This window comes from Triticum urartu, chromosome 4A, assembly GCF_056163025.1.
Source record: "Triticum urartu cultivar PI428250 chromosome 4A, HENAU_Tu73, whole genome shotgun sequence".
Lineage (NCBI taxonomy): Eukaryota > Viridiplantae > Streptophyta > Magnoliopsida > Poales > Poaceae > Triticum > Triticum urartu.
In genome coordinates this window covers 245940124-245965900 of record NC_141876.1, presented here as the reverse complement: position 1 = coordinate 245965900, position 25777 = coordinate 245940124, and the positions used below count along the sequence as shown (strand labels likewise).

Genomic DNA, 25777 nt, shown 5'->3' with positions numbered 1-25777 from the left:
GATTGGGGGCTGAAAGGACCTTTGTCCCGACGGCCCTCTGGGTGGATCTTTGGGGCGGAGCGACAGGACAGGTTGAGACCACCTAGGTGAGAGGTGGGCCTGGCCCTGGTCAGTGTCTGCAGTAACTTCAAAATAACATGCTTAATGAGATCTTGGTATTTGACCTGAGTCTGGCCACTGGCCTATATGCACTAACCAACTACGCGGGAACAATTATGGGCACTCGACGTCGTGGTATCAGCCGAAGCCTTCGTGACGTCAGCGACTGAGCGGTGCATGCCGGGTTGGACCGCGTAACGCAACTTCCTTTGAAATGGAGGTTGTCGGTGTTCCGGGAACGGGGGTCCCCAGACTTTCCTGCCTGCGGCCAATGGTGTGGCTCTGCCAGCGGGCCCGTACGACCCATCTTCACCAACAAGCATACCAGACCCTCGCTAGGCGGATGACACAAGACCTCCTCGGGAGCGGCCTCTCCAGGCTGGCTCGCGAGGGGCGGAGAGATCAAGGCTAGGCAAACCTCGCGAGGTTCCAATGGCGTGAGCCATGACGGTCGACACCAGGGGGCGCTAGCGCGCACAGTGTCCTTGTTTCCTCTTTGGTGCTAAGGAGGCAAGCGCAGACGAAGAGTACCGAGGCGTCAAGCAAAGGTTTCCATATCGGTGCGATGATATCAAGACCAGCAGGACAGCAAGATGGAGGTCACTATGGAGCCCAAGGCGGCGTCACCACCAGAGCCTTTGGCAGGCGAAGACTGCTTTTGTCAGGATAACTTGTACTAGCTGTCCCCTTTCAAATTGGCCGTTGTCGGCTCCCTTCCCGCTCAATATTTGGGGAGAGGACCAGGGCCTCTATAAATAGGATTATCCACCACAGTTGACAGGGACACGGGGACACGAACGAACAGAGAAGCCTCAGCCATCTCAACTTGGACGAGATCCAACCCATCCTCACACCCACCAAGCACAAGAACACCTCACCTCAGGAGGCTGTTCTTCCCCTTGTCCTATTCATCCTCAGCCCAAGAGGCAATCCACCACACCACACTGGAGTAGGGTATTACACCACAACGGTGGCCCGAACCAGTATAAATCTTGTGTCTCTTGTGTTGCGAGTTAGTCGAGCTTGCCTTTGAGATCATGGCGAGATTGAGGGCATGAGTAGGTAGGCGAAAATATTTGTACGCACCCCAGTGTTCGAACCTTGAGGGTTTTGCTGAAACCCGAGATCCGACATTTGGCGCGCCAGGTAGGGGTGCGCCGGAGTTTTCCTTCCGTCGATTCGCACTCCACCATCTTCACGCCCATTCTCCATGGCTGGCGCCGCCCTTCCGGCTGGATCTACGAGTGTCCACAGTGACTCTTGGGGGCTCCGAGCCCTTGCTCCCGCCCTGCGGCAGGTGCAGTGGCCACCCAAGTTCAAGCCAGAGATGCCGCCATGCTATGACGGCTCGGCGGACCCATCGGCTTTCCTGCTGGCATATGAGGAGGCTGTCCTTAAGGCCGGGGGCGACGACAATGTCATGGCCAACTGGCTTCCCATGGCCCTCACTGGCGCACCGCGCGCCTGGCTGCTCAGCCTCCCTAGGTCCACTATGGCATCTTGGGAGGAGTCGCGCGGCCTCTTCGCTGCGCGCTATGCGGAGCTGGCGCACCACCCGGTTGCGACCATCCTCGGCGGCTCGCAAGCACCGCCCTCATATCATGACATCAAGTCGTTCTTTCGCCAGATCAGCGCCACTTCCAAGCGCCCGGGGGCTCCGCCGGGCTGAGCCGCGCCCGAGGCCGACCTCACCTTCGACTCAGGGGATCATCCCGTCTCCACCGTCGGCTCGGGTGTGCTCCCAATGCTTTGCACGCCCACCATCTGCAACGTGTCTGTCACCAACACGCTCGTCGACGGTGGCGCCGGCCTCAACGTGCTCTTCGTCGAGGCCTTCAGCCTTCTTCACATGCCGCTCGAGCGGCTCCGCCCTAGCAAGCCTTTCTCAGGGGTTGGTGGAGGCTCCACCCGCTCCCTGTGGCAGATCCGCCTACCTGTGACCTTTGGCACACGCAACAACTACCGCACCGAGCTGGTCGACTTCGACATCGCCCACGTCGGCCTCCCGTACAGTGCCATCCTCGGGTACCCAGCCCTGGCTCAGTTCATGGTGGCGACCCATCTGGCCTACAACCTCATGAAGATGCCCACTAGCAAGAGTGTCTTCACGGTAGTTGGGGACACCAAGGAAGCCTTGATGACGCTCAAGCTCGCCCTCAAGACCGCCGCGACAGCGCCGCCCACCGACACGGATGCCTCCAAGGCCAAGGGAGCCGCACCAACCAAGAAGAAGCAGTTTTTCACTCAAGAAAAGGCAGAAACCAAGCAAGTTCCAGTCAAGGAGGACGGGTCCACGGGGGCAACCTTTACCATAGGTGCCAACCTCGAGCCTGATCAGGAGGGGGCGCTGGTGAAGTTCTTGCGCGCAAACAAGGAAGTGTTCGCTTGGGAGCCCGATCAGTTGGTAGGGGTCCCAAGAGAGGTGATAGAGCACCTCCAGAAGGTGTGCCCCAACGTACACCCCGTAAAGCAGAGGGCGAGGCAGCAGTCCATGGAGAAGCAAGCTTTTATCGTCCAAGAGACCCGCAAGTTGGAGGCTGCGGGTGTCATTCGCGAGGTTCGGTACCCCGAGTGGCTAGCAAACCACATCGTCGTGCCCAAGAAAGGTGGGAAGGACTGAATGTGCGCCGACTTCACCAACCTCAACAAGGCCTGTCCTCAAGATCCATTCCCCCTTCCATGCATCGACCGGATCGTCGACTCCACTGCCGAGTGCGACTTGCTATGCTTCCTGGATGCATTCTCAGGATATCACCAGATCAAGATGGCGGTAGAAGATGTGGAGAAGACAGCCTTCCTGACACCGTGTGGGGTGTACTGCTACACTTGCATGCCTTTCGGGATGCGGAACGCAGGCGCAACCTTCCAGCGGCTCATGCACATGGCCTTGGGTCTGCAGCTCAGGAGGAACGCTGAAGCCTACGTCGATGACATCGTGGTGAAGTCTCTGGAGGCAAGGACCTAGATCCAAGACCTGGAGGAGACCTTTGAAAGCCTCCGCTAGCTAGACTTGTGACTCAACCCGGAGAAGTGCGTGTTTGGCATCCCTTCCGGCAAGCTGCTGGGCTTCCTTGTGTCCCACAGGGGGATCGAGGCCAACCCAGAGAAGGTCAAGGACATTGAAGACATGAGTCCACCACAGACCCTCAAGGAAATGGAGAAGCTTGCTGGACGGGTGACTGCGTTGGGATGCTTCATTTCCAAGCTGGGAGAGCGCGCCCTACCATTCTTCAAGATGATGAAGAAGAAGGGCCCATTCGAGTGGACCCCGGAGGCCGACCAGGCATTTCAAGACCTCAAGAGATACCTGACCAGCCCTCTAGTGATGGTGGCGCCACGACCTCTCGAGCCCCTAGTGCTTTATCTTGCCGCCACACCCCACTCCGCCAGCGCGGCTCTAGTGGCGGTTCGGGAAGAACACCAAGCCAAGGGCGCATCGCACCGAGCTACGCCCCTAGCAGAGACAACACATGACCAGGAGGGTGCCGCAAGGGCCGCAGCAGCGACAGCAGAGGATCAAGCTCAGCAGGACGACGCCCCCGAACTCGCAAAGGCCCCGACAAGCGATCAAGCGTTGGGGGCTTCACCACCTCAGGAGGCACCCTAACTCCCGAAAGGCGCAAGCCTCATCAACGCGCCTACCCTCGTCGAGCACCCGGCATACTTCATCAGCACGGTATTGCGGGATGCAAGAGCACGGTACCCCATGCCTAAGAAGCTCCTACTCGCGCTCCTGGTGGCCTCACGCAAGCTGCGACACTACTTTCAAGGCCACCCCATCAAGGTCGTCTCGGCCTACCCACTGGAGAGGGTGCTCAGGAGCCCCAACTCCACCAGGAGGGTCGCCGAGTGGAACATCGAGCTGCATGCATTCCAGTTGGAGTTTAGCACCACCAGGATCATTAAGGGAGCCGCGCTCGCCGACTTCATGGAAGAATGGACGGACGCCCCGGTGCTTGAAATAGGTGAGGACCGGTCCCTCTCGCCGGGAAGTGAGGCGCCCGACGGTTGGGTCATGTATTTCTATGGTGCCTTCGTGCGCCAAGGCACAGGGGCTGGAGTAGTGCTCATCTCGCCCACTCAAGACAAGCTCTACTACGCCATGCAGCTCTGCTTCCAGCAGGGCGAGAAGGTCTCCAACAACATTGCAGAGTACGAAGGCCTCATAGCCGGCCTGAAGGCTGCGGCGGCACTGGGGGTGAAGCATCTCACCATCAGGGGCGACTCGCAGCTCCTCGTGAACTTCTCCAACAAGGTGTACGAACCGAAGGACGAACACATGGAGGCATACCTCGCGGAAGTGCGCAAGATGGAGAAGCAGTTCCTAGGCTTGGAGTTGCAGCACGTGCCCTGGGGAACCAACAAGGAAGCCGACGACATCGCCAGAAGGGCATCCAGGCGACAGCCCCAGGAGCCTGGCATCTTCGAGGAGCGGCTCTTCAAGCCATCGGTGACACCACCGCTTTCAAGGATAGCGCAGCCTCGGGAGGAGCTCCCGCAGCCACCTGCCACGGGAGCCCCAGCCTGTGGCCCGACTTTGGGAGCACTTCTACTCTTGGCGCTCGAGCCCTAGGAGGGATGCTGGACCAAGGAATTCAAGGAATACCTGATGCAAGGGACACTGCCGGAGAAGGAGGACGCGGAGCATGTGGCCCGGCAAGCCATGACACACTGCATCCAGGACGGTGAGTTATACAGGAAGAGACCAAATGACGTTTCATTGCATTGCATCTCCAAGGAACAGGGGAAAGAGCTGCTAGCCGACATACACGGCGGGGACTACGGGCACCACTCGTCGTCACGAACCCTCAGCGGCAAGGCATTCCACAGCGGGTTCTACTGGCCTACGGTGCTCAACGACGCAGCTGAGCTGGTGAGGTCCTGTGAGGCCTGCCAATTCCATGCCAAGCAAATCCATCAGCCAGCTCAGGGCCTCCAGACTATTCCACTCTCGTGGCCGTTCGCAGTCTGGGGACTCGACATCCTGGGCCTCGTTCCCTCGAGCGCCTGGGGGCTACCGATACCTCTATGTTTCCATTGAAAAGTTCACCAAGTGGGCGGAGGTGGAAGTCGTCCGCACCAGCCCAGCTGGCTCTGCGGTCAAGTTCATCAAGGGCCTCGTGAGCCGTTTTGGGGTCCCCAACCGCATCATCACTGATAATGGCTTGCAGTTCACCAGTAATCTCTTCAAAACGTAATAGACTAACCTTGGAACGCAGATTTGCTACGCTTCAGTGGCGCACCCCTGGAGCAATGGCCAAGCTGAACACGCCAACGTGGAGATCTTGAGAGGCCTCAAGACCAGGACCTTCAAGAAGAAGCTCGAAGCCTATGGCAGGGGCTGGCACAACGAGCTGCAGCCTGTGTTGTGGTCCATCTGCACCACCTCCACCAAGCCCACGGGCGAGACCCCGTTCTTCCTCGTCTACAGAGCAGAAGCGGTCCTCCCTCATGAGCTCAAGCATCGCTCCGCACGGCTCCTGGCGTTTGATGAGACGTAGCAGGACGCCACACGGGGGATGGACCTCGTGCTCGGTGATGTCTACTACACAACCTTCTTCTTGTAGACGTTGTTGGGCCTCCAAGTGCGGAGGTTTGTAGGATAGTAGCAAATTTCCCTCATGTGGATGACCTAAGGTTTATCAATCTGTAGGAGGCATAGGATGAAGATGGTCTCTCTCAAGCAACCATGCAACCAAATAACAAAGAGTCTCTTGTGTCCCCAACACACCCAATACAATGGTAAATTGTATAGGTGCACTAGTTCGGCGAAGAGATGGTGATACAAGTGGTATATGGATGGTAGATAAAGGTATTCGTAATCTGAAAATATAAAAACAGCAAGGTAATGAATGATAAAAGTGAGCGTAAACGGTATTGCAATGCTAGAAAACAAGGCCTAGGGTTCATACTTTCACTAGTGCAAGTTCTCTCAACAATAATAACATAATTGGATCATATAACTATCCCTCAACATGCAACAAAGAGTCACTCCAAAGTCAATAATAGAGGAGAACAAACGAAGAGATTATGGTAGGGTACAAAACCACCTCAAAGTTATTCTTTCCAATCAATCCGTTGGGCTATTCCTATAAGTGTCACAAACAGCCCTAGAGTTCATACTAGAATAACACCTTAAGACACAAATCAACCAAAACCCTAATGTCACCTAGATACTCCAGTGTCACCTCAAGTATCTGTGGGTATGATTATACGATATGCATCACACAATCTCAGATTCATCTATTCAACCAACACAACAAACTTCAAAGAGTGCCCCAAAGTTTCTACCGGAGTGTCAAGACGAAAACATGTGCCAACCCCTATGCATAGGTTCATGGGCGGAACCCGCAAGTTGATCACCAAAACATACATCAAGTGGATCAATAGAATACCCCATTGTCACCACAGGTATCCCACGCAACACATACATCAAGTGTTCTCAAATCCTTAAAGACTCAATCCGATAAGATAACTTCAGAGGGAAAACTCAATCCATTACAAGAGAGTAGAGGGGGGAGAAAACATCATAAGATCCATCTATAATAGCAAAGCTCGCGATACATCAAGATCATGCCAAATCAAGAACATGAGAGAGAGAGAGAGATCAAACACATTGCTACTGATACATACCCTCAGCCTCGTGGGAGAACTACTCCCTCCTCATCATGGAGAGCACCGGGATGATGAAGATGGCCACCGGAGAGGGATTCCCCCTCCGGCAGGGTGCCGGAACGGGTCTAGATTGGTTTTCGGTGGCTATAGAGGCTTCTGGTGGCGGAACTCCCGATCTATTGTGCTCCTCGGTCGTTTTAGGTTATATGGAGATATATAGGCGGAAGAAGTACGTCAGGGGAGCCACGAGGGGCTCACGAGGGTGGAGGGCGCACCCAGGGGGGTGGGCACGCCCTCCTGCCTCGTGGCTTCCTTGTTGCTTCCCTTACATGGATTCCAAGTCTCCGGGGTTGCTTTCCTTCCAAAAATAAGTTCCGTGAAGTTTCAGGTCAACTGGACTCTGTTTGATTTTCTTTTTCTGCGATACTCTAAAACAAGGCAAAAACAGAAACTGGCACTGGGCTCTAGGTTAATAGGTTAGTCCCAAAAATCATATAAAATAGCATATAAATGCATATAAAACATCCAAGGTTGATAATATAATATCATGGAACAATAAAAAATTGTAGATACGTTGGAGACGTATCACTGGGGGAGGAACACCGCCGCGAAACTGCACTACGGGCGGCAAGATACCAGCAGGCGCTGCGGCGGTACCACTGTCGCAGCGTCTGCTCCAGGAGGCTCGAGGTGGATGACCTCGTCCTGAGGCGGGTGCTCTCTAGGGAAGGGTTGCATAAGCTCTCACCCATGTGGGAGGGCCCATTCAAGGTCGTCCATGTCTCCAGGCCTGGCACCGCGCACCTGGAGACGCAGGATGGAGTACGCATCCAAAACGCCTGGAACATCCAGCACCTCCAGAATTTCTACCCATGAAGAAAGTCCCAGTGCCTGTGAAGAAGGCCCAGTGCCCGTGAAGGTCTCCGCTCGTGACACTCTCACGTAATAATGAGTGGGGTTGCACATGCCCCGGAGTCTCAGGAGTGCCTCCCTCGGGCCTCGGGGGCTCCCTCCCACGTCCTAGTGGCAGCACTTAGCTCCGCGCTAGTGAGAAGACATGAAGACTAGACTAGGTGCCGGACGCGGCTTTTCATTTGCTTTTCGTAGTTGGCTCGCCCTCTTTTAATTGAAGTTTGCTTCTGGTCTTCTTTGCTAATTTGGTTCTGTCGCCTTCTACCTCTGTTTCCATCTCCATTTTAGCCTGTACTCTCTCTCGCATTCCTCGCGAGGGGGATGGACGGGCGCCCTCGTGAGCGTTTTTCCTTTTCTGCCTTTTGTCTGCTTTTCACGAGGCACCCTCGTTTGAGCCCACAAGCTGGCACACCTCTCCTAATCCGTGCCCCTCGGGTACCGCGATACGAAGCGTTGGTTCAAGGCCAGCGGTGCCTGTGACCAAGGTTCGGGTGAACGATAAGCCTCTTAACGAATTTTTTGCAGTTCCTAAGCGCCTACCAGGCCAAGGAGGCCTCGACAGGCACCAGGAAGCAAGCACCTCGTGAGGAGAAGAGTACTCCGAGCAAGTCAAGCTAAGTTATCTCTACATAAAACGACGATGTTGCGACACAGCACATGAACGATAAACATAGCATAATACTTGAGAAATCACAGTTTGATGCACGCCCCTCGGGGGCCCATACTGCCTTATTTCTTAATATAGGAAGGAATGGAAGAACAGAATAAAAGTGGCACGTGCCCCTACAGCGGTCCATGAGGGTGGGTTCTTGGCGCTGGCCCGAGCTCAGCCAGACCCCTCCCCGCACTTCACGGAGGCGCGGTGACGAGACGGCCCATTGCCACCTTCGAAGCGGGTGTGGCGGCTGGTCATAACCATCGCTGCTGGAGCTGTCGCCGGAGGAAGAGCCGACGTAGCTGGACGAGACATGGTTAGCCCCAAGGGCGAGTTCGCCCTCATCCTCATCACAACCATCGCCAAGGCCGAGCACCTCCTCGCCGTCGTTGACCTCGGGGCAGCACTCGGCGCGGCGACCATCTTCCCCAAACACCCTTACGTAGAGGGTCGCATCACCGTCATACTTGAAATGGAGGTTGCACCGCCGGTCCAGGCCACGCGCGCGGGCAAACATCTGCTAGCCGTGGGCCAGGGCTATGTTGCCCACAATGGAGACCTAAACCGCGACCCAAGAAGCCATGCTGCAGCAGCCGTCTGCCTGTAGCCAGAGCCCGCCTGGACCTGAGGCTGGCAACTCGTCGGCGAAGAAGCGCGGGAGCTGAAGCCAGTTGCCTGCCGGGTTCTCCGACTAGATGATGAACTCCGGCAGCAACTCCGCCGAGTGGAACCGTGGTCGGGGAGGCCGCGCGACCATGGCATGTCTCCCTTCATCAACAGGACTGCCATGACCGGAGCGACCCCTGCAATGCGAAGCGGCACCGCCGCGGCTGCGGGCGGCGTGGTGGGGGTCGCGGTGTGCTTGCGGGGACGGCCGCGTCCACGCTTGGGCACCGGAGAGTCGGGCCCCTTGTGAGGGGCCTTCCCCTTCTCCGCAGCGAGAACCTCTTCGACGGCGCCATAAGTGTCGCAACTGGCGATGGAGCAAAGGGGGAGAAGCGAGCGTAATGGGAAGAGATGGGCGGCGGGGGCTCTTCCCCCTTCCCATTTATAGCAGGAGAAGGCCAGCACCCCCCACGATCACAGGTAATGATGGTTTTTCCTTGCATGCAGCACAGACTCGTCACATCGGGCAGTTGCCGAGGCAACATGGGGAAGCGGAGACGCCCACGACCAATCAATCACCACGCGTCGACCACGGCCGCAGGCTATTGGGGCCCATGACTCTCTGCACTTGCCCTTTGGCTTCGCCTCAAAGCCAAGCCCGAGCACGCCTTGGGCCCGGGGGCTACTCTCGGCGTGTCCCCAGACTTTCCTGCCTGCGGCCCACGGCGTGGCTCTACGAGCGGGCCCGTACGGCCCATCTTCACCAACAAGCATACAAGACCCTCGCGAGGGGCCAAGCCTCGCAAGGCGGACGACACAAGACCTCCTCGGGAGCGGCCTCACCAGGCTAGCTCACGATGGGCAGGGAGATCAAGGCCAGGAAAACCTCGCGAGGTTCCAATGATGTGAGCCATGATTATTGAGACCAGGCGGGCGCCAGCGCGCACAGTGTCCTTGTTTCCTCTTTGGTGCTAAGGAGGCAAGTGCAGACGAAGAGTACCGAGGCGTCAAGCAAAGGTTTCCATATCGGTGCGACGAGACCAAGACCAGCAGGATGGCAAGATGGAGGTCACCATGGAGCCCAAGGTGGTGTCACCACCAGAGCCTTTCGCGGGCGAAGACTGTTTTTTCAGGATAACTTGTACTAGCTTTCCCCTTTCAAATTGGCCGTTGTTGTGTCAGGACCCCGATTCCAAGTCACATTGGTCTAGCTGGTAACACCTCATATCACTTTGCGGCCTCACGCACGGTATTCCCACGGGTGTCGCCTTACCATGGCCCGGGACTGTTTGCGCCTTTTGGCTCACGTATATGATAGTGTCGCTAGCATCCATGTGACAGAGAACCCGGGCCGACATGGCTAGTCGTGAACCCAAAGCGGCACCAACCTATGGGGACAGGCATACATGAATCACATCGAGCATGTCGGTCAACAGCGTGTGAATCCGGGCTGTAGCACTGGGCTAACAGGACTCCAGGAACCCGGGCTGTAGCAGGCTAGGCAGGACTCCGAATGTCACCGCGTGACATTTCCCCGAAGGGACAGACACAGGAACGAAGTGAAACACATGTCGGCCAGTCAAGTGTCCTGAGCAGTAGTGCTGGGCTAGCAGGACTCCGGTGAACCGGGCTGTAGCGGACTACTATGGCTCATGGAAGCACAAGACTACATTTCCCCATAAGAGAGGCTACCAAGGATAAACAACTAGGTTGTCGGATCCCACACATACCAAGCATTTCAATCATACACACAATATGCTCGATATGTGTAAATACAACATGGCATCACAACATAACTCTACGACTCAAGTATTTATTCATTAGGCTCCGAGGAGCGAGATATTGCAAACATGGTTCTCATGACCCAACAATCATAGCATACAAACCAAAGCACATGCGGAAGCTTAACATGTCTGAGTACAGACATCTACAAATGAAAAAAAACTAAGAAGCCAGACTATCTACCAGATCCTGCCGAGGGCACAAGATCGTAGCTGAGGTATCAAGTTAAACATCGAAGTTCACACGGAACTACTAGCGAGACTGACGTCTCTCTGCAAAACATAAAATAGGCAAACGTGAGCACAAATGTATCCAGCAAGACTTACATCAGAACTATCTACATATGCATCGGTAAACAATAAAGGGGGTGGTGGAGTTTAACTGCAGCAAGCCAGCTTTGACTCAGTGGCTAACCTGAACTACAACTACAAGCAACTCTTTTGAGGTGGCACACACGAGTCCACATATTCACCATTAAATACACCACTATGGATCCGCTCCCGTCTCCCTACGAAAAGGCCATCCGTAGCACTCACACTTATCTTGCGAGTTTTAGAGTATCCACTTCAAGTTATCTATGAACTATGCAAGGGGTCCAAGTTTCCATATCCGAGGAATCTGGCTATTCGAATAGATATTGATAACCCTGCAGGGGTGTACTTCTTCACACACGCTCCCACCACTTACCATCGTTTACATGACATGTACTCGGCAACCTTCAAGCGGAAGCCCAACGATGGTGTCGGCCACGGCCTACCTAAACACTTAAGTCTCTAGTCCAGGTTTATCGCCTATCCAGGTTCCATCCGGAGGGAGTCCGGCCGAGGTTTCCACATACGGCCCCGAACGATGTGAACAGGGTTCCCGAGACACCAAACGGGCGCCCGGTACACCGTGCCACGGTGTATCTACCGCATCATAGCCCACCCCTAGGGTTAGCGCTACGCACGGCCACCAACACATATCCTATAAACACCAAAAACTAGTTGCAACTCCTGGACAGAGTACTAGGGTGATTAAGAATCCGAGAGGGTCAATTAAGGATCCCAATGAGTGGTAGTAGCCGTTCATGGATCACAGACACAAAACTCAGTTCCTGAGGACGGTTTCAATGAGACAACCCACCATGTACTCCTACATGGCATCTCACCTCTACCTTTACCAAAACGTGTTCACACACTTAGCTCACACACAGTAGGACATGTTCACACACCTCCGATTCATTCCTGATGAGTGGCTAGGGCGGCCCGTAGCGACGGCAACGGCGACAAGTGCGGTGGCCGGAGCTCGGTGGTGCACGAGCGTAGGGCTACGGCTCGCCCTCGAGGGAACCAGGTAGCTAGGCCGCATCTAAGGGGGGCCTAGGAGCATGGCAAACAGCACAGCTGGGCCTGGTAAGCTCACAGGTGAGCAGGAGGTCGGCCATGGCGGACGGCGGCCTCAGGAGCTCATGGGGCGGTGGCTAGAGGAAGCTAGTGAGAGGGGAGGTGAGGGGAAAAGCTCAGGGGCTCACGGCGAGTGCAGGGGAGCAAACGACGAGCTCGGGGAGGCACGGACGACGACGGGGCATCTCCAGCGATCTGGGGAGGCAGAAAGTTGAAGACGACGGCGTCGGCGGCGTTTGGCGTCGACGGCGTTTGGCAGCGTCCGACGTTGCTTGACTCAGCGGAGATGGTGTTGGCGATGAGGCGATGGTCTTGGACACGTCGGCGAGGCAAGGGGAGGCGGTGGCTGCGGCAGCAGCGAGCGGCGGCGACGGCTGCGCTCGGTGGAGAGAACAGAGGAGGGGGAGACCGTTCGGGGAAGAGAGAGAGAGAGGTCCAGGGGAGAGGGTGAGGACGAGGGAGAGCGAGAGAGCATCAAGGGGGTCGCGTGGCATCCTCAGGGCGATGGGGAGACATGCAGGGAGGCAGGAGGTGGCCAGCGCATGGCTGGCGCGCGGCGCGCACGCGCCCCTGCCTTCTGGCGCGAGGTAGGGGGTGACTGGCTACTGCAGATGGGCTGGGCCGCCAGGTGGCTGGACTGTCAGGTGGGCTGCACAGGAGGTAAGCGCTAGGTAAGGTTTCCTCCTCTCTCTAACATTCCTTTTATGTTTTCTATTTTCTATAATTGTGTTTGGCTTTATTAAAAATGACAGGGTATCTCCAAAAATCATGAAACTGCTCCATGTCCCTGTTTGGAATATTTCCAGCAGCAAACATTTCAGTTTGTGATTATTTGAGAATTTAAAATATTATTAGCAATTAAATGCCAAAATGCAAATACTATATAATTTAATTCAAAAATCCAGAATGGCCTAGAAAATGTGCACCATTTTTGGGAGAGGTTCTAGACCAATTCAAAAATGATGAAATTTTGTGAAGGGCATTTTGGGTTCATTGAAATGTTTTTCAGTTGAACCTGGTATTTTCAGGGGGGTACTGGGGTTTATTGATCCCCATTTCAGGTTTAAGAGAAATTTAAACATGATGCAACACAAGACTAGCTAACCCAGAGCAGACCAGAAGTAGGGATGTGACATGTTGGCTCCCTTCCCGCTCAATATTTGGGGAGAGGACCAGGGCCTCTATAAATAGGATTAGCCACCACAGTAGACAGGGACACGGGGACACGAAGAACAGAGAGAACCTCAGCCATCTCAACTTGGACTAGATCCAACCCATCCTCACACCCACCAAGCACAAGAACACCTTGCCTCAGGAGGCTGTTCTTCCCCTTGTACTATTCATCCTCAGCCCGAGAGGTAATCCACCACACCACACTGGAGTAGGGTATTACACCACAATGGTGGCCGGAACCAGCATAAATCTTGTGTCTCTTGTGTTGCGAGTTAGTCGAGCTTGCCTTTGAGACCGTGGCGAGGTTGAGGACGTGAGTACGTAGGGGGAAATCTTCGTGTGCACCCCAATATTCGAACCTTAAGGGTTTTGCCAGAACCCGAGATCCGACAGAGGTTGCTAGGTCTGCTCACCGGCCGCCCTCGCAACGTGCAGGTGTGCAATGGGCGATGAGCCCAGACCCCTGCGCCATAGGATTTAGACTAGCATGCTGACCTCTCTATTGTGCCTAGGTGGGGCTGCGACGTGTTGATCTTTCGAGGCCAACCATGTCCTAGGAAAGTGTGTCCAGCCAAAGGGGATCGAGCTTGTTGGGAAATGTGGTGCACCCCTGCAGGGAAGTTTATCTATTCAAATAGTCATGTCCCTCGGTAAAAGGATGACCCAGAGTTGTACCTTGACCTGATGACAACTAGAACCGGATACTTAATAAAATACACCCTTCCAAGTGCTAGATACAACCCGGTGATCACTCTCTCACAGGCCGGCGAGGGGAGGATCGCCGGGTAGGTTTATGCTATACGATGATACCTGGTTAACTTACCATCTACTCTCTTCTACTGCTTCAAGATGGAGGCTGCCAGAAGCGTAGTCTTCGATAGGACTAGCTATCCCCCTCTTATTCTGGCATTTTGCAGTTCAGACCATAGATATTATCCATTTCATTGATACCAATGCATATGTAGTATAGATCCTTGCTTGTGATTACTTTGGATGAGCACTCACGGTTGCTTTGCATTTTCTTTTTCCCCTTTCCGCAGTTATTGCAATCATATGATGGAGTCTAGGAGCCAGAGGATCCCGAGGATGATTTCTACATGGAGTTCGACTTTGAGGAGTAGTTAGGAGGTCCCAGGCAGGAGGCCTTTCCTTTTCGATCGTTGCTACTTTTGTGCTAGCCTTCTTAAGGAAAACTTGTTTAACTTATGTCTGTACTCAGATTTTATTGCTTGTGTTAACTCTTGTGTATTTGAGCTTATGTATTCGAGCCCTCGAGGCCTCTGGCTTGTAATATAAAGCTTGTATTATTTTAATTTGTGTCTAGAGTTGTGTTGTGATATCTTCCCGTGAGTCCTTGATCTTGATCATACACATTTGTGTGTATGATTAGTGTATGGTCAAATCGAGGGCGTAACAGACGTCTGCCTGCCGAGATGGCACACGAGAAGCCTGGGCCATGGTGAAGACACGCTTCACGAAACTAGATCCGAATCATATGGCCCGGGTAGGACCACAGGGACCAGATGGGAAGGAAATCCCTTTAAATTTAGTTTATGATCAAGTAATGATCGTTGAGAAATATTCGCAGGAGGACTGTAGATTAGATAGCCTTATAGACGGAATAGAGAAGGAATTGGTTTGATTTAATGTATCAATGTACATTTATGATCAACCTATGGTTAGATCCGAACATGTGAAATGATTTTGTCAATGCAGGTTTCGGCTTCATCCTCCGGAGCAAAATGGTGGAGTATTTCCAGATACTTAGGTCAAAAGGAATTATCTTTCCGGAAACCAAGCAACCTAGTCATTGTGCTTGAACAGACAAAAAATTTGAGTTTGGGATATATGTTATATTAAGTATGTAAGAAACATCTTCCAAGGAAAATAGTTCCGTTAAAGGTTCCTTTCCTTGGGTCGACATATTATGATTACACGTGACATGGCGTGTGGTCCGTAAATATGGAAAAACTGTCTTGAAGTGCTTAAAAATGGTTGCAATATGGCAAAAACCTATTGTTTTAGTGCCGACTAATTATTTCCTTAAGAACACTAGCTTTCGGCTTCACCCATCTGAGGTACATGTCCGAATGACCTGGTTGTAACAATCACAGAGGTGCATAAGCACAGGAGCGAGGCAACCCAGCTTGGCAAAAACTTAAGTCATAGAGGTGCATATAATAGCAAAAAGGATGTATATCCGCAAACGACACATATATTGTGAGCTCTAGGCTTGGTATAATAATAAGCTTCTACTTACAGAAGCCCCTAGTTGTGGCGGGGTGTGTACATTTAAGGATGTGTACCCGTCAAGTGTTCGGCTTATCCGAACACACCATGGGAAACGTATAAAAACAAAAAAATGAAGAAACTGAAAAGGAGACAAAAGAACGAATAAGAAGCATGGCCGTACTTATGCGTAGAATCTTCAGAGCCGAGCAGCGTTCCAAGGGTTCGGCTCTAAGCGATTATCTGATGCATTGCGAAGGCGGTAGGCTCCTCTAGTGAGAACTTCATCTATAATGAAGGGACCTTCCCATTTTGGTTTGAGTTTGTCCTTTTTCTTCTCTGGGAGGCGTAAAACAAGCTCACTGACATTATAAGTCTATGCCCGCACTTCTCTCCTTTGGTATCTTCGAGATCATTGTTGATAGAATGCGGAACGGGCTTTTGCGACATCGCACTCCTCCTCCAGGCCATCTAAGTAGACCTGCCGATCGAGCTCGGCCTCTCTCTCTTCATACATGCGCACTCGAGGTGAATCATGGATAATGTCGCAGGGCAAGACAGCCTCTGCATCGCACACAATGAAGAATGGTGTGTATCCGGTCGTGCGGTTGGGCGTGGTCTGTAGCCCCCAGAGTACGGAGTCGAGTTCCTCGACCCAGTGTTTATCCGACTCCTTCAGGGATTGCACTAGTCGGGGTTTGATGCTGCTCATTATTAGGCCGTTAGCCCGTTCGACTTGACCGTTTGTTTGAGGGTGATATACAGAGGCGTAATCGAGCTTGATGCACAGGTTAGCACACCAATTTTTTACCTCATAGGCTGTGAAGTTAGAGCCGTTGTCAGTAATAATGTTGTGCGGGACACCGTAACGGTGTACGACACCGGATATATAATCTATCACTTGTCTAGCTTCAGCTATTTTTACTGGTTTGGCCTCTATCCACTTAGTGAATTTATCCACCATGACCAGTAAATATTTCTTCTTATGGATTCCCCCTTTAAGGGGTCCGACCATGTCTAGCCCCCAGACCGCGAAAGGCTAGGTAATGGGGATAGTTCTTAGGACAGTGGGCGGCATATGGCTTTGATTGGCAAAGAGCTGGCATCCGACACAGCGCTATACAAGGGCCTGTGCATCTGCTCGGGCCGTGGGCCAGAAGAAACTTGTATGGAAGGCCTTGCTTACGAGGGCCCGAGCTGCGGCGTGATGGCCGCCGAGGCCAACATGTATTTCGGCCTAGAGCTGCCGCCCTCCTCTTCGGAGATACATCTTTGAAGAACTCCAGTAGTGCTTTTCTTGTAGAGGTCTCCTTCGTGAACTTTGTAGGCTTTAGAGTGTCGAACTATGCGACGAGCCTCATTCTGATCATCGGGAAGCTCCTGCCTATTAAGGTAGGCTACGAAGGGTTCGGTCCATGGAGCAATAACCGCCATGATTACATGGGCGGAAGGCATTGGTTCAGTGCCCAAGCCCTTGATGATATCTGAAATGTGTTCGGCATCCGGGGCGTGATCGGCGCCGGACTGGTATTTCCTCTCTCGTCCTGCCATACCATGGATGGCTTGAAAAGCCTTTCCAAAAAGGTGTTAGGCAGGATGGGATCGCGTTTAGCGCCCATTCGAGCAAGGATGTCCGCTACTTGATTACTGTCTCGAGCCACATGATGAAACTCGAGCCCCTCAAACCAAGCTAATATTTTGAGTACGGCGTTGTGGTAGGCCGCCATCTTTGGATCTTTTGCATTGAATTCTCCATTTATTTGAGATATCGCGAGGTTCAAATCCCCACGCACCTCAAGGCGTCGTATGCCCATAGAAACGGCCATCCAGAGTCCATGCAGTAGTGCTTCATATTCGGCCATGTTATTGGAGTCCATATACATGATTTGTAATACATAACGGAGTGTCTCCCCTGTAGGGGATGTTAGGATGACACCAGCCCCCAATGCTGCTAACATTTTGGAGTCGTCGAAGTACATCACCCAGTTGGAGTATGTACTGTACTCTTTGGGGAGTTCGGCTTCTGTCAATTCGGCGACAAAGTTGGCTAACACCTGAGATTTAATAGCTCGGCGTGGCTTGTATATTATTTCAAATGGTAAGAGCTCGATAGCCCATTTGGCAATGCGGCCGGTGGCATCTCGATTGTTTACGATGTCGTTGAGTGGCACTTCGGAAGCCACCGTGATCGAGCACTCTTGAAAGTAGTGTTGCAACTTTCGAGATGCCATGAAGACCACATACGCTATCTTTTGATAGTGCGGGTATCGGGATTTACATGGTGTAAGGACTGCTGATACGTAATATACTAGTTTTTGGAGTGGGAATTTGTGTCCCTCTTCCTCTCGTTCGACAACGAGCACAACGCTCACTACCTGGTGAGTTGCTGATATGTACAGTAGCATAGGTTCGCCGACGTTTGGTGTGGCGAGGATTGGGTTGTTTTCTAACAAAGTTTGTATTTCTTCCAACCCGGCTGTTGCCGCATCCGTTCACTCAAAGTGATCGGTACATCGGAGTAGGCGATAAAGTGGCAATGCCTTTTCTCCCAATCTGGAGATAAAGCGGCTTAAGGCTTCGACACACCCAGCTAGTTTTTGGACCTGCTTTAGGTCTATTGGCGTTGCCAATTGTGACAAGGCTCGGATTTTGGCTGGATTTGCTTCAATTCCTCTATTGGAAATAATGAACCCAAGCAGCTTTCCAGTCGGGACGCCCAAAACGCATTTTTCCGGATTGAGCCGTATGTCGTATGTTTGGGGGTTGTCGAATGTAAGGCGCAAATCGTCCACCAATGATTCGACATGTTTAGTTTTGATGACTACATCATCTACATAAGCCTCCACTGTCTTGCCAATTTGTTTTTCCATGCATGTTTGAATCATGCGTTGGTAAGTGGCACCGGAGTTTTTGAGTCCGAAAGGCATAGTGTTGAAGCAGAAAGGCCCATACGGAGTAATGAATGCTATTGTGGCCTGGTCGGATTCCTTCATCTTAATTTGATGGTATCTGGATTATGCGTCGAGGAAGCACGGTGAATCGTGTCCTGCAGTTGCGTAAATGATTTGGTCAATGCGGCGTAGCGGGAAGGGGTCCTTAGGGTAGGCCTTGTTGAGGTCTTTGAAATCGACACAAAGGCGCCAGGATTTGTCCTTGTTTGGCACCATGACCAGGTTTGCTAGCCTGTCCAGGTGTTTGATCTCTCTGATGAACCCGGCTTCAAGTAGTTTGGCTAGCTCCTCCCCCATAGCTTGTTGCTTGGGTTCGGAAAATCGCCGCAGCGTCTGCTTGAATGGTTTAAACGCCTTTATTATAATGAGGTTGTGTTCGGCCAGTCTGCGTGGGATTCCTGGCATATCCGAAGGATGCCAGGCAAAGATGTCCCAATTTTTGCGCAGAAATGCTCGTAAAGCAGCGTCGATCGTTGGATCCAGCCGTGCTCCAATGGTTGCTGTTTTATTGGGATCCATTGGGTGTACTTGATATTTGACTATTTCGTCTGCTGGCTTAAAGGAAGTGGATTTGGGCCTCTTGTCGAGGATTACATCGTCCTTGTCCACTGTAGAGCGCGGAGTGGTTAGTTCCTCAGCCAAAAGGGCCTTGGATAGCGCCTCGAGGGCCAGGGGATGCAGTTTTGTTTTCGGCGCGGAGTGCTATATCTGGATCACTAGTGACAGTGATAACTCCGTTGGGCCCTGGCATTTTGAGCTTCATGTACCCATAATGGGGTATGGCTTGAAAGTGTATGAATGCGTCTTGCCCAAATAGGGCGTGATATCCACTTTTGAAAGGTGCCACGTGGAGAAGCAACTCTTCGGACCTATAGTTCTCCGGTGTGCCGAATACGACGTCGAGTTTGATCTTCCCCGAGCTTCGTGCTTCTCGACTGTGGATGATGCCTCAGAAAGTGGTGCCACTTTTCTCAATGCGACTTTTGTCCATTTGCATTTTCTGGACCATATCTTCGTAGTTGAGGTTCAATCCGTTGTCGTCGTCCATGAGCACTTTGGTGAGCCGCCATCCACTATTGGGTTTAAGACCAAAGCGGTCGATGCCCGGACTGATCTGGCCCTTGGCTCGTCATCAATGGTGAAGGTTATCGCCATGTTGTTCCAAGGATTTATTGCGGCTACCTGGTTGACTTCGGAAAGGTCGCGTAATGCCTTTTCGCGCCGGTTATTGGAAGAAAAGGTCTCGAATATCGTAAAAACATTGAGATCGACATCCTCCAAAGAGTGCTGAGGGGCTGGAGAAATGTTGGTGAGGATGTCCTCACCGCTCTTAGCCACATGCCGGAGTACCCAACATGCCCGAAGCCTTTGTGTTGGTTCGGTAATCGGCGTCGTACGTATCTGATAGGGTTTGTCGAGCAGGTCGTCAAGGACAGTTCTGTGTCCCATAAAGGGCTTGACTTTTTTGTCCATGGGATGATGATTAGGTGCCCCGTAAGGGTGCATCCTTTTTGTCCATCAGGTGGGCTGCTTGAAGGCAGGAGGTTCCCACCGAGTTGTCTGGGCCTTCTAGGTGCTTTCCATTGTGTTGTACTTCTGTACGATGTGTGCCAAATCTGCAAAGTGCAGTATGCAGTGGTGGTTGAGGGCGTTAAGTATTCCCTCGTCCGTACAGTTGCGGCAAAATACTGAAACTGCGTCGTCATCGCGGCAATCCTTGATCTTGTTTTTAACAAGGAGGAATCTGGACCAAAAGTGGTGGACCGTTTCCTCAGGTTGCTATCGTACATACATTAGGTCGCATATATCCGGAGGACCTGAATTGCTTGTGGTGGGTGGGCGGGTTAAAATCCGACCCCTGACCCATTATTACATCCGGAGTTTCAAGGATTTGCGAGGTCACTGACCCAGGGTCCGGAGTGTCCTGGCGGCCTTTGGGCTCAACGCCTGGTTCTATGTTCGGAGGACATGAGGTCTCTTCCCGAAGATGGGTATCCGGCTCGCAGGACTCGGAAATCTGAACATAGCTTGTTCTTAACTTAGGGGGAGAAGTATTCTCAGCTTTTTCCTCCACGACCGCTACCACATGGGTGATCGGCAGGGACTTGATTTCCCTCTTATCGGGTTTAAGCCCAATCGGATCATAGTTTGTTGCAACTCCCAGGGCAGCGATGCAGTCAAGTAGCTTGTTTAAGGACGAGACATCTGCTGGATCAAATCTTTTCAGGGTGTTCAAGGATAACATGAAGATGATGTTTAGCGATCTCGAGGGATGCCTTTGGTTTAAAGGCTGCACGGGCGCCCATGGTGAAACCGCCGAGCTGGAGGAGCTGTCCCGGAGCTAGGGCCTCTCCAGAGGTAATGTTGTCGTTAATGACAAGGCGAGCCATCAATCCTGCTGTCAACGACATAGTGGAACTCTCAATGAAAGCACCAATGCCGGTGTCAAAACCGGCCGATCTCGGGTACGGGGTCCCGAACTATGCGTCTAAGGATCGAAGGTAACAGGAGACAAAGGGGACACGATGTTTACCTAGGTTCGGGCCCTCTTAATGGAGGTAATACCCTACTTCCTGCTTGATTGACTTTGATGAGTATAGGGTTACAAGAGTTGATCTACCTCGAGATCATAATGGCTAAACCCTAGATGTCTAGCCTCTATGATTTGTGATAGCCTCTATGGACCAAACCCTCCGGTTTATATAGACACCAGAGGGGCCTAGGGTTGTATAGAGTCAGTTTACAGAGAAAGGAAACTACATATCCGGGCATCAAGCTTGCCATCCACGCAAAGGAGAGTCCCACCCGGACATGGGGGAAGGCCTTCTATCTTGTATCTTCATGGCCCATTAGTCTGGCCCATTCTACATAGCCCGGACACCCGAGGACCACATAATCCAGGACTCCCTCAGCACGTGCATTACATAAACCAAAAGGCATACATCTATAAGCATAAGTTCCAACGTGACAAGTAAAAGTGGTCTTTTCTTGATCAGGTTGAGAAACAGGTATTTGTGAAAAAACAGAATATCCATCAAGGAAGCAAAAATGTGTGTGCTTAGATAATCTTTCTAGCATTTGATTACTAAAGGCAGAGGGTAATGATCTTTTCTAGTTGCTTTGTTTAATTTTGTAAATTCAATTACCATTCTATAGCCTGTAACAATTCTTTGTGGAATAAGTTCATTTTTATCATTAGGAACAAAAGTAATACGTCCCTTTTTAGGAACACAATGAACAGGACTTACCCATCTACTATCAGCTATAGGATAGATTATACCTACTTCCAGAAGTTTTAAGATCTCCGTTCTTACCACTTCCTTCAGTTTTGGATTTAACCGACGTTGGTCATCGACAACAGGTTTAGCATCAGGTTCCATATTAATTTTGTGCTGACATAGAGTGGGACTAATGCCCTTTAAATCATCAAGAGTATATCCAATAGCAGCTTGGTGCTTCCTTAGAACTTTCAGTAATCTTTCTTCTTCATGTTCTAAAAGGTTAGCACTAATAATATATCACATGATAATCTTCTTTTCATCAAGATAAGCATATTTCAAAGTGTCTAGAAATTGTTTTAATTCAAACATAGGATCACCTTTAGGTGGAGGGGGACCTCCTAGAGTTTCAATGGGCAAATTGTGTTTAAGTAGAGGACGTTGTTCAAAGAAAATCTTATCTATTTCATTTCTTTCAAGCATATGTAAATCATTTTCATGGTCTAGCAAATATTGTTCTAAAGGATCAGTAGGTGGTACAGTGATAGAAGCAAGACCAATTATTTCATCCTCACTAGGCAATTCTTTTTCATGAAGCTTTCTACTAAACGTGGAAAAAATAAACTAATGAGATTCATCACCAAAACTAACACCGATAGTTTGTTTCTCACAGTCTATCTTAGCGTTGATGGTGTTCAAGAAAGGTCTACCAAAGATAATGGGACAAAAGTCATCTTGTGGGGAACCAAGAACACGAAAATCAGTAGGGTATTTTATTTCCTCACACAAGACTTCAACATCTCTAATAATCCCAATTGATGATATAGTGTCTCTATTAGCAAGTTTAATAGTAACATCTATGTCTTATATCTTCGTGGGTGCTATGTCATTCATAATTTCTTGATATAAGGAATAAGGGATAGCACTCAAGCCAGCACCTATGTCACATAAACCATGATAACCGTGATCTCCTATTTTTACTAAGAGAACGGGCATGCCAATAACAGTTTTATGTTTATCCTTTTTATCAGGTTTGGCAATTCTAGCAGCTTCTTCGCAGAAGTAAATAACATGCCCATCTACATTTTCTTCCAAGAGATCTTTAATCATAGCAATACTAGGTTCTACTTCATTTTTTTCATCGGGTTTAGGTATTCTGATTTAACTTTTGTTAACCACAGTTGAAACTTTAGTATGTTCCTTTATCCTAACAGGGAAAGGTGGTTTTTCAATATAAGCAGTAGGAACAACTGGATCAACATTATAAACTATAGTTTCTTCTTTAACTGGTACCGGTTCTTTAATTTCTTCTTTAATAGGTGGGTGATATTTAAACCACTTCTCTTTAGGGAGATCAACATGAGTAGAAAATATTTCACAAAAGGAAGCTACTATCTCAGAGTCAAGTCCATATTTAGTGCTAATTTTTTATAAAGCATCGGTATTCATAAAAGATTTAACACAATCATACTTAAGCTTAATACCTGACTCTTTACCTTTGTCGAGTTCCCAATCTTCAGAGTCGCGTTTAATTCTTTCCAAAAGATCCCACCGGAATTCAATAGTCTTCTTCATAAAAGAACCAGCACAAGAAGTATCAAGCATGGTTTGATCATTAGGAGAAAGCCGAGCATAAAAATTTTGGATAATAATTTCTCTTCAGAGCGCATGATTGGGGCATGAATGTAACATTGACTTCAGCCTCCCCCAAGATAGAGCGATGCTTTCTCCTTCACGAGGCCAAAATTATATATATATATATATATAATTCTGATCACGATGAACTAGATTCATAGGATAAATTTTTTTATGAAACTCCAATTTCAATCGATTCCAATTCCAAGATCCAATATCATCGCATAGCCTTTGCCATGCCAATGCTTTTCCCATCAAAGATAAAGGGAAAACCTTCTGCATAACTTCATCTCTGGGTAAACCTGCAAGCTTGAAAAATCCACAAATTTGTTCTACATATATCAAGTGCATATCAAGATGTTCGGTTCCATCTCCTGCATAAGGATTAGCTAGCAGTTGTTCTATCATACCTGAAGGAATTTCATATTCAATATTTTCAGCAGGTGCAGTAGGTTGAGGGGTAACTAATTGTGGTTCCGGTCGAGGTGAAGATATCCCGAACAAACCCCTCAAAGGATTGTTTTCCATAGTGACAAGTGACAATAAATTTCAGCACACTATATAAATGTTTCCTTACCAAATTCCACTTACCAAAGGCGCTTCACTCCCCGGCAACAGCGCCAGAAAATAGCCTTGATGACCCACAAGTATAGGGGATCAGTTGTAGCTCTTTTCGGTAAGTAAGAGTGTCGAACCCAACGAGGAGTAGAAGGAAATGACAAATGGTTTTCGGCAAGGTAATGTCTGTAAGTGCTAAAATTGTAAGTAACAGAGTAGTTTGATAGCAAGATAATTTTTAACGAGAAAGTAACGATAATAGTAGCAAAAGGGCAGCAAGGTAGCCCAATCCTTTTGAGGCAAAGGACAGGCCAAAACATTCTCTTATGATAAGCAAAGCGTTCTTGAGGGTACACGGGATTTTCATCTAGTCACTTTCACCATGTTGGTTTGACTTGTGTTCGGTACTTTGATAATTTGATATGTGGGTGGACCGGTGCTAAGGTGTTGTTCTTACTTGAACAAACCTCCTAATTATGATAAACTCCAATTGTCCCTTACGGAATAGCGCATAAACTAGAGTTTAAGTTTCTGTCACTCTCGCAACCCATCATCTAATTGCTACTCCACAATGCATTCCCTTAGGCCCAAATATGGTGAAGTGTCATGAAGTCGACGCTCACATGACACCACTAAGGGAATCACAACATACATACCATCAAAATATCGAATGCATTTCAAATTCACATGATTACTTGCAACATGATTTCTCCCGTGACCTCAACAATAAAACTAACTACTCACAAATGATAAACATGCTCAAGATCAGAGGGGTATTAAATACAATATTGGATCTGAACATATAATCTTCCACCAAATGAACCATATAGTAATCAACTACAAGATGTAGTCAACACTACTAGTGACCCACAAGCACAAATCTATAGTTCCGGTAACAAGATTGAACATAAGAGATGAACTAGGGTTTGAGATGAGATGGTGCTATTGAAGATATTGATGGAGATTTCCCTCCCCAAGATGGGAGAGTTGTTGGTGATGATGAGGACGATGATTTCCCCCTTCGGGAGGGAAGTTCCCCCCAGCGAAATCGCTCCGCTGGAGGGAAAAAGTGCTCCTGCCCAAGTTCCGCCTCGAGACGGCAACGCTCCATCCCGAAAGTCCTCCCCTTATTTTTATTTCTAGGTAAAAATGACTTATATACCAGAAGATGGGCACCAGAGGTGGGACTGGATGAGCACAACCCACTAGGGCACACCTGGGCTCCCTGGCGCGCCCAGGTGGGTTGTGCCCACCTGGTGGGCCCCCTCTGGTACTTGTCTGCTCCAATATTCCTCGTATATTCCATAAAAATTCTCCGTGAAGTTTCAACTTGTTTGGAGTTGTGCAGAATAGGTAGCCTGACGTACCTTTTCCAGGTCCAGATTTCTAGCTACCGGAATTCTCCCTCTTTGTGTGTACCTTGGAAATTATGAGAGAAAAGGCATTAGAATTACTCAAAAAAGCATTATTATGGATAAAAATCATAAATAAAAGTAGGAAAACATGATGCAAAATGGACGTATTAGTACTCTCACATTCAATAAGAAGAATGTGACAAAGCTAGTGCTTGCATGGTTGGATGCATATCCTTGCAGCGTTATTGTCCTAACGAATGTCATGAGAACTGAGAAAATCCCGGTGCTTCTTATGCCACCGATTGGTTACACGTTTTTGTCCATGTCCTTTAGCCAAAATAGACATGAAGACTGGAAACAATTAATGTCTAAAAAATAGTACAGCTGAACGGTTAGTTCCAGTAAAGTATATCAATGTGCTTGATATCATCACCAGTATATACAAATTCTCCAAACATGGAAAGCATCGCAGCAAGCCGATAACCATGTGTCAGATCAAAACACCACATACTGATATGTAAGGTCTTGCCATAATCCAACACCATTGATAGGGTATCCATGGACAAACTCTTCATTGAGCATAAAACATACTACTAGTACCAAA

The 25777-nt window shown here is 50.1% G+C and overlaps 1 protein-coding gene across 1 annotated transcript; it reads left to right on the top strand.

The window, feature by feature from the left end:
• The first annotated feature begins 4762 nt into the window (after nucleotides 1-4762).
• Nucleotides 4763-8244, top strand: LOC147975503 (uncharacterized). The gene is made up of 3 exons (XM_087520456.1): nucleotides 4763-4972; nucleotides 5319-5522; nucleotides 8152-8244. Exons 1-3 carry the CDS (start codon nucleotides 4763-4765, stop codon nucleotides 8242-8244), a joined length of 507 nt encoding a protein of 168 aa, XP_087376582.1.
• Nucleotides 8245-25777: the final 17533 nt, after the last annotated feature.

Coding starts and splice junctions, on each gene's coding strand:
- LOC147975503 (XM_087520456.1), top strand. CDS start 4,763: ATGACACACTGCATCCAGGACGGTGAGTTATACAGGAAGAGACCAAAT. Junction 4,973..5,318: donor TCAACGACGCAGCTGAGCTG/GTGAGGTCCTGT, acceptor CTTGGAACGCAG/ATTTGCTACGCTTCAGTGGC. Junction 5,523..8,151: donor GCGAGACCCCGTTCTTCCTC/GTCTACAGAGCA, acceptor AATTTTTTGCAG/TTCCTAAGCGCCTACCAGGC.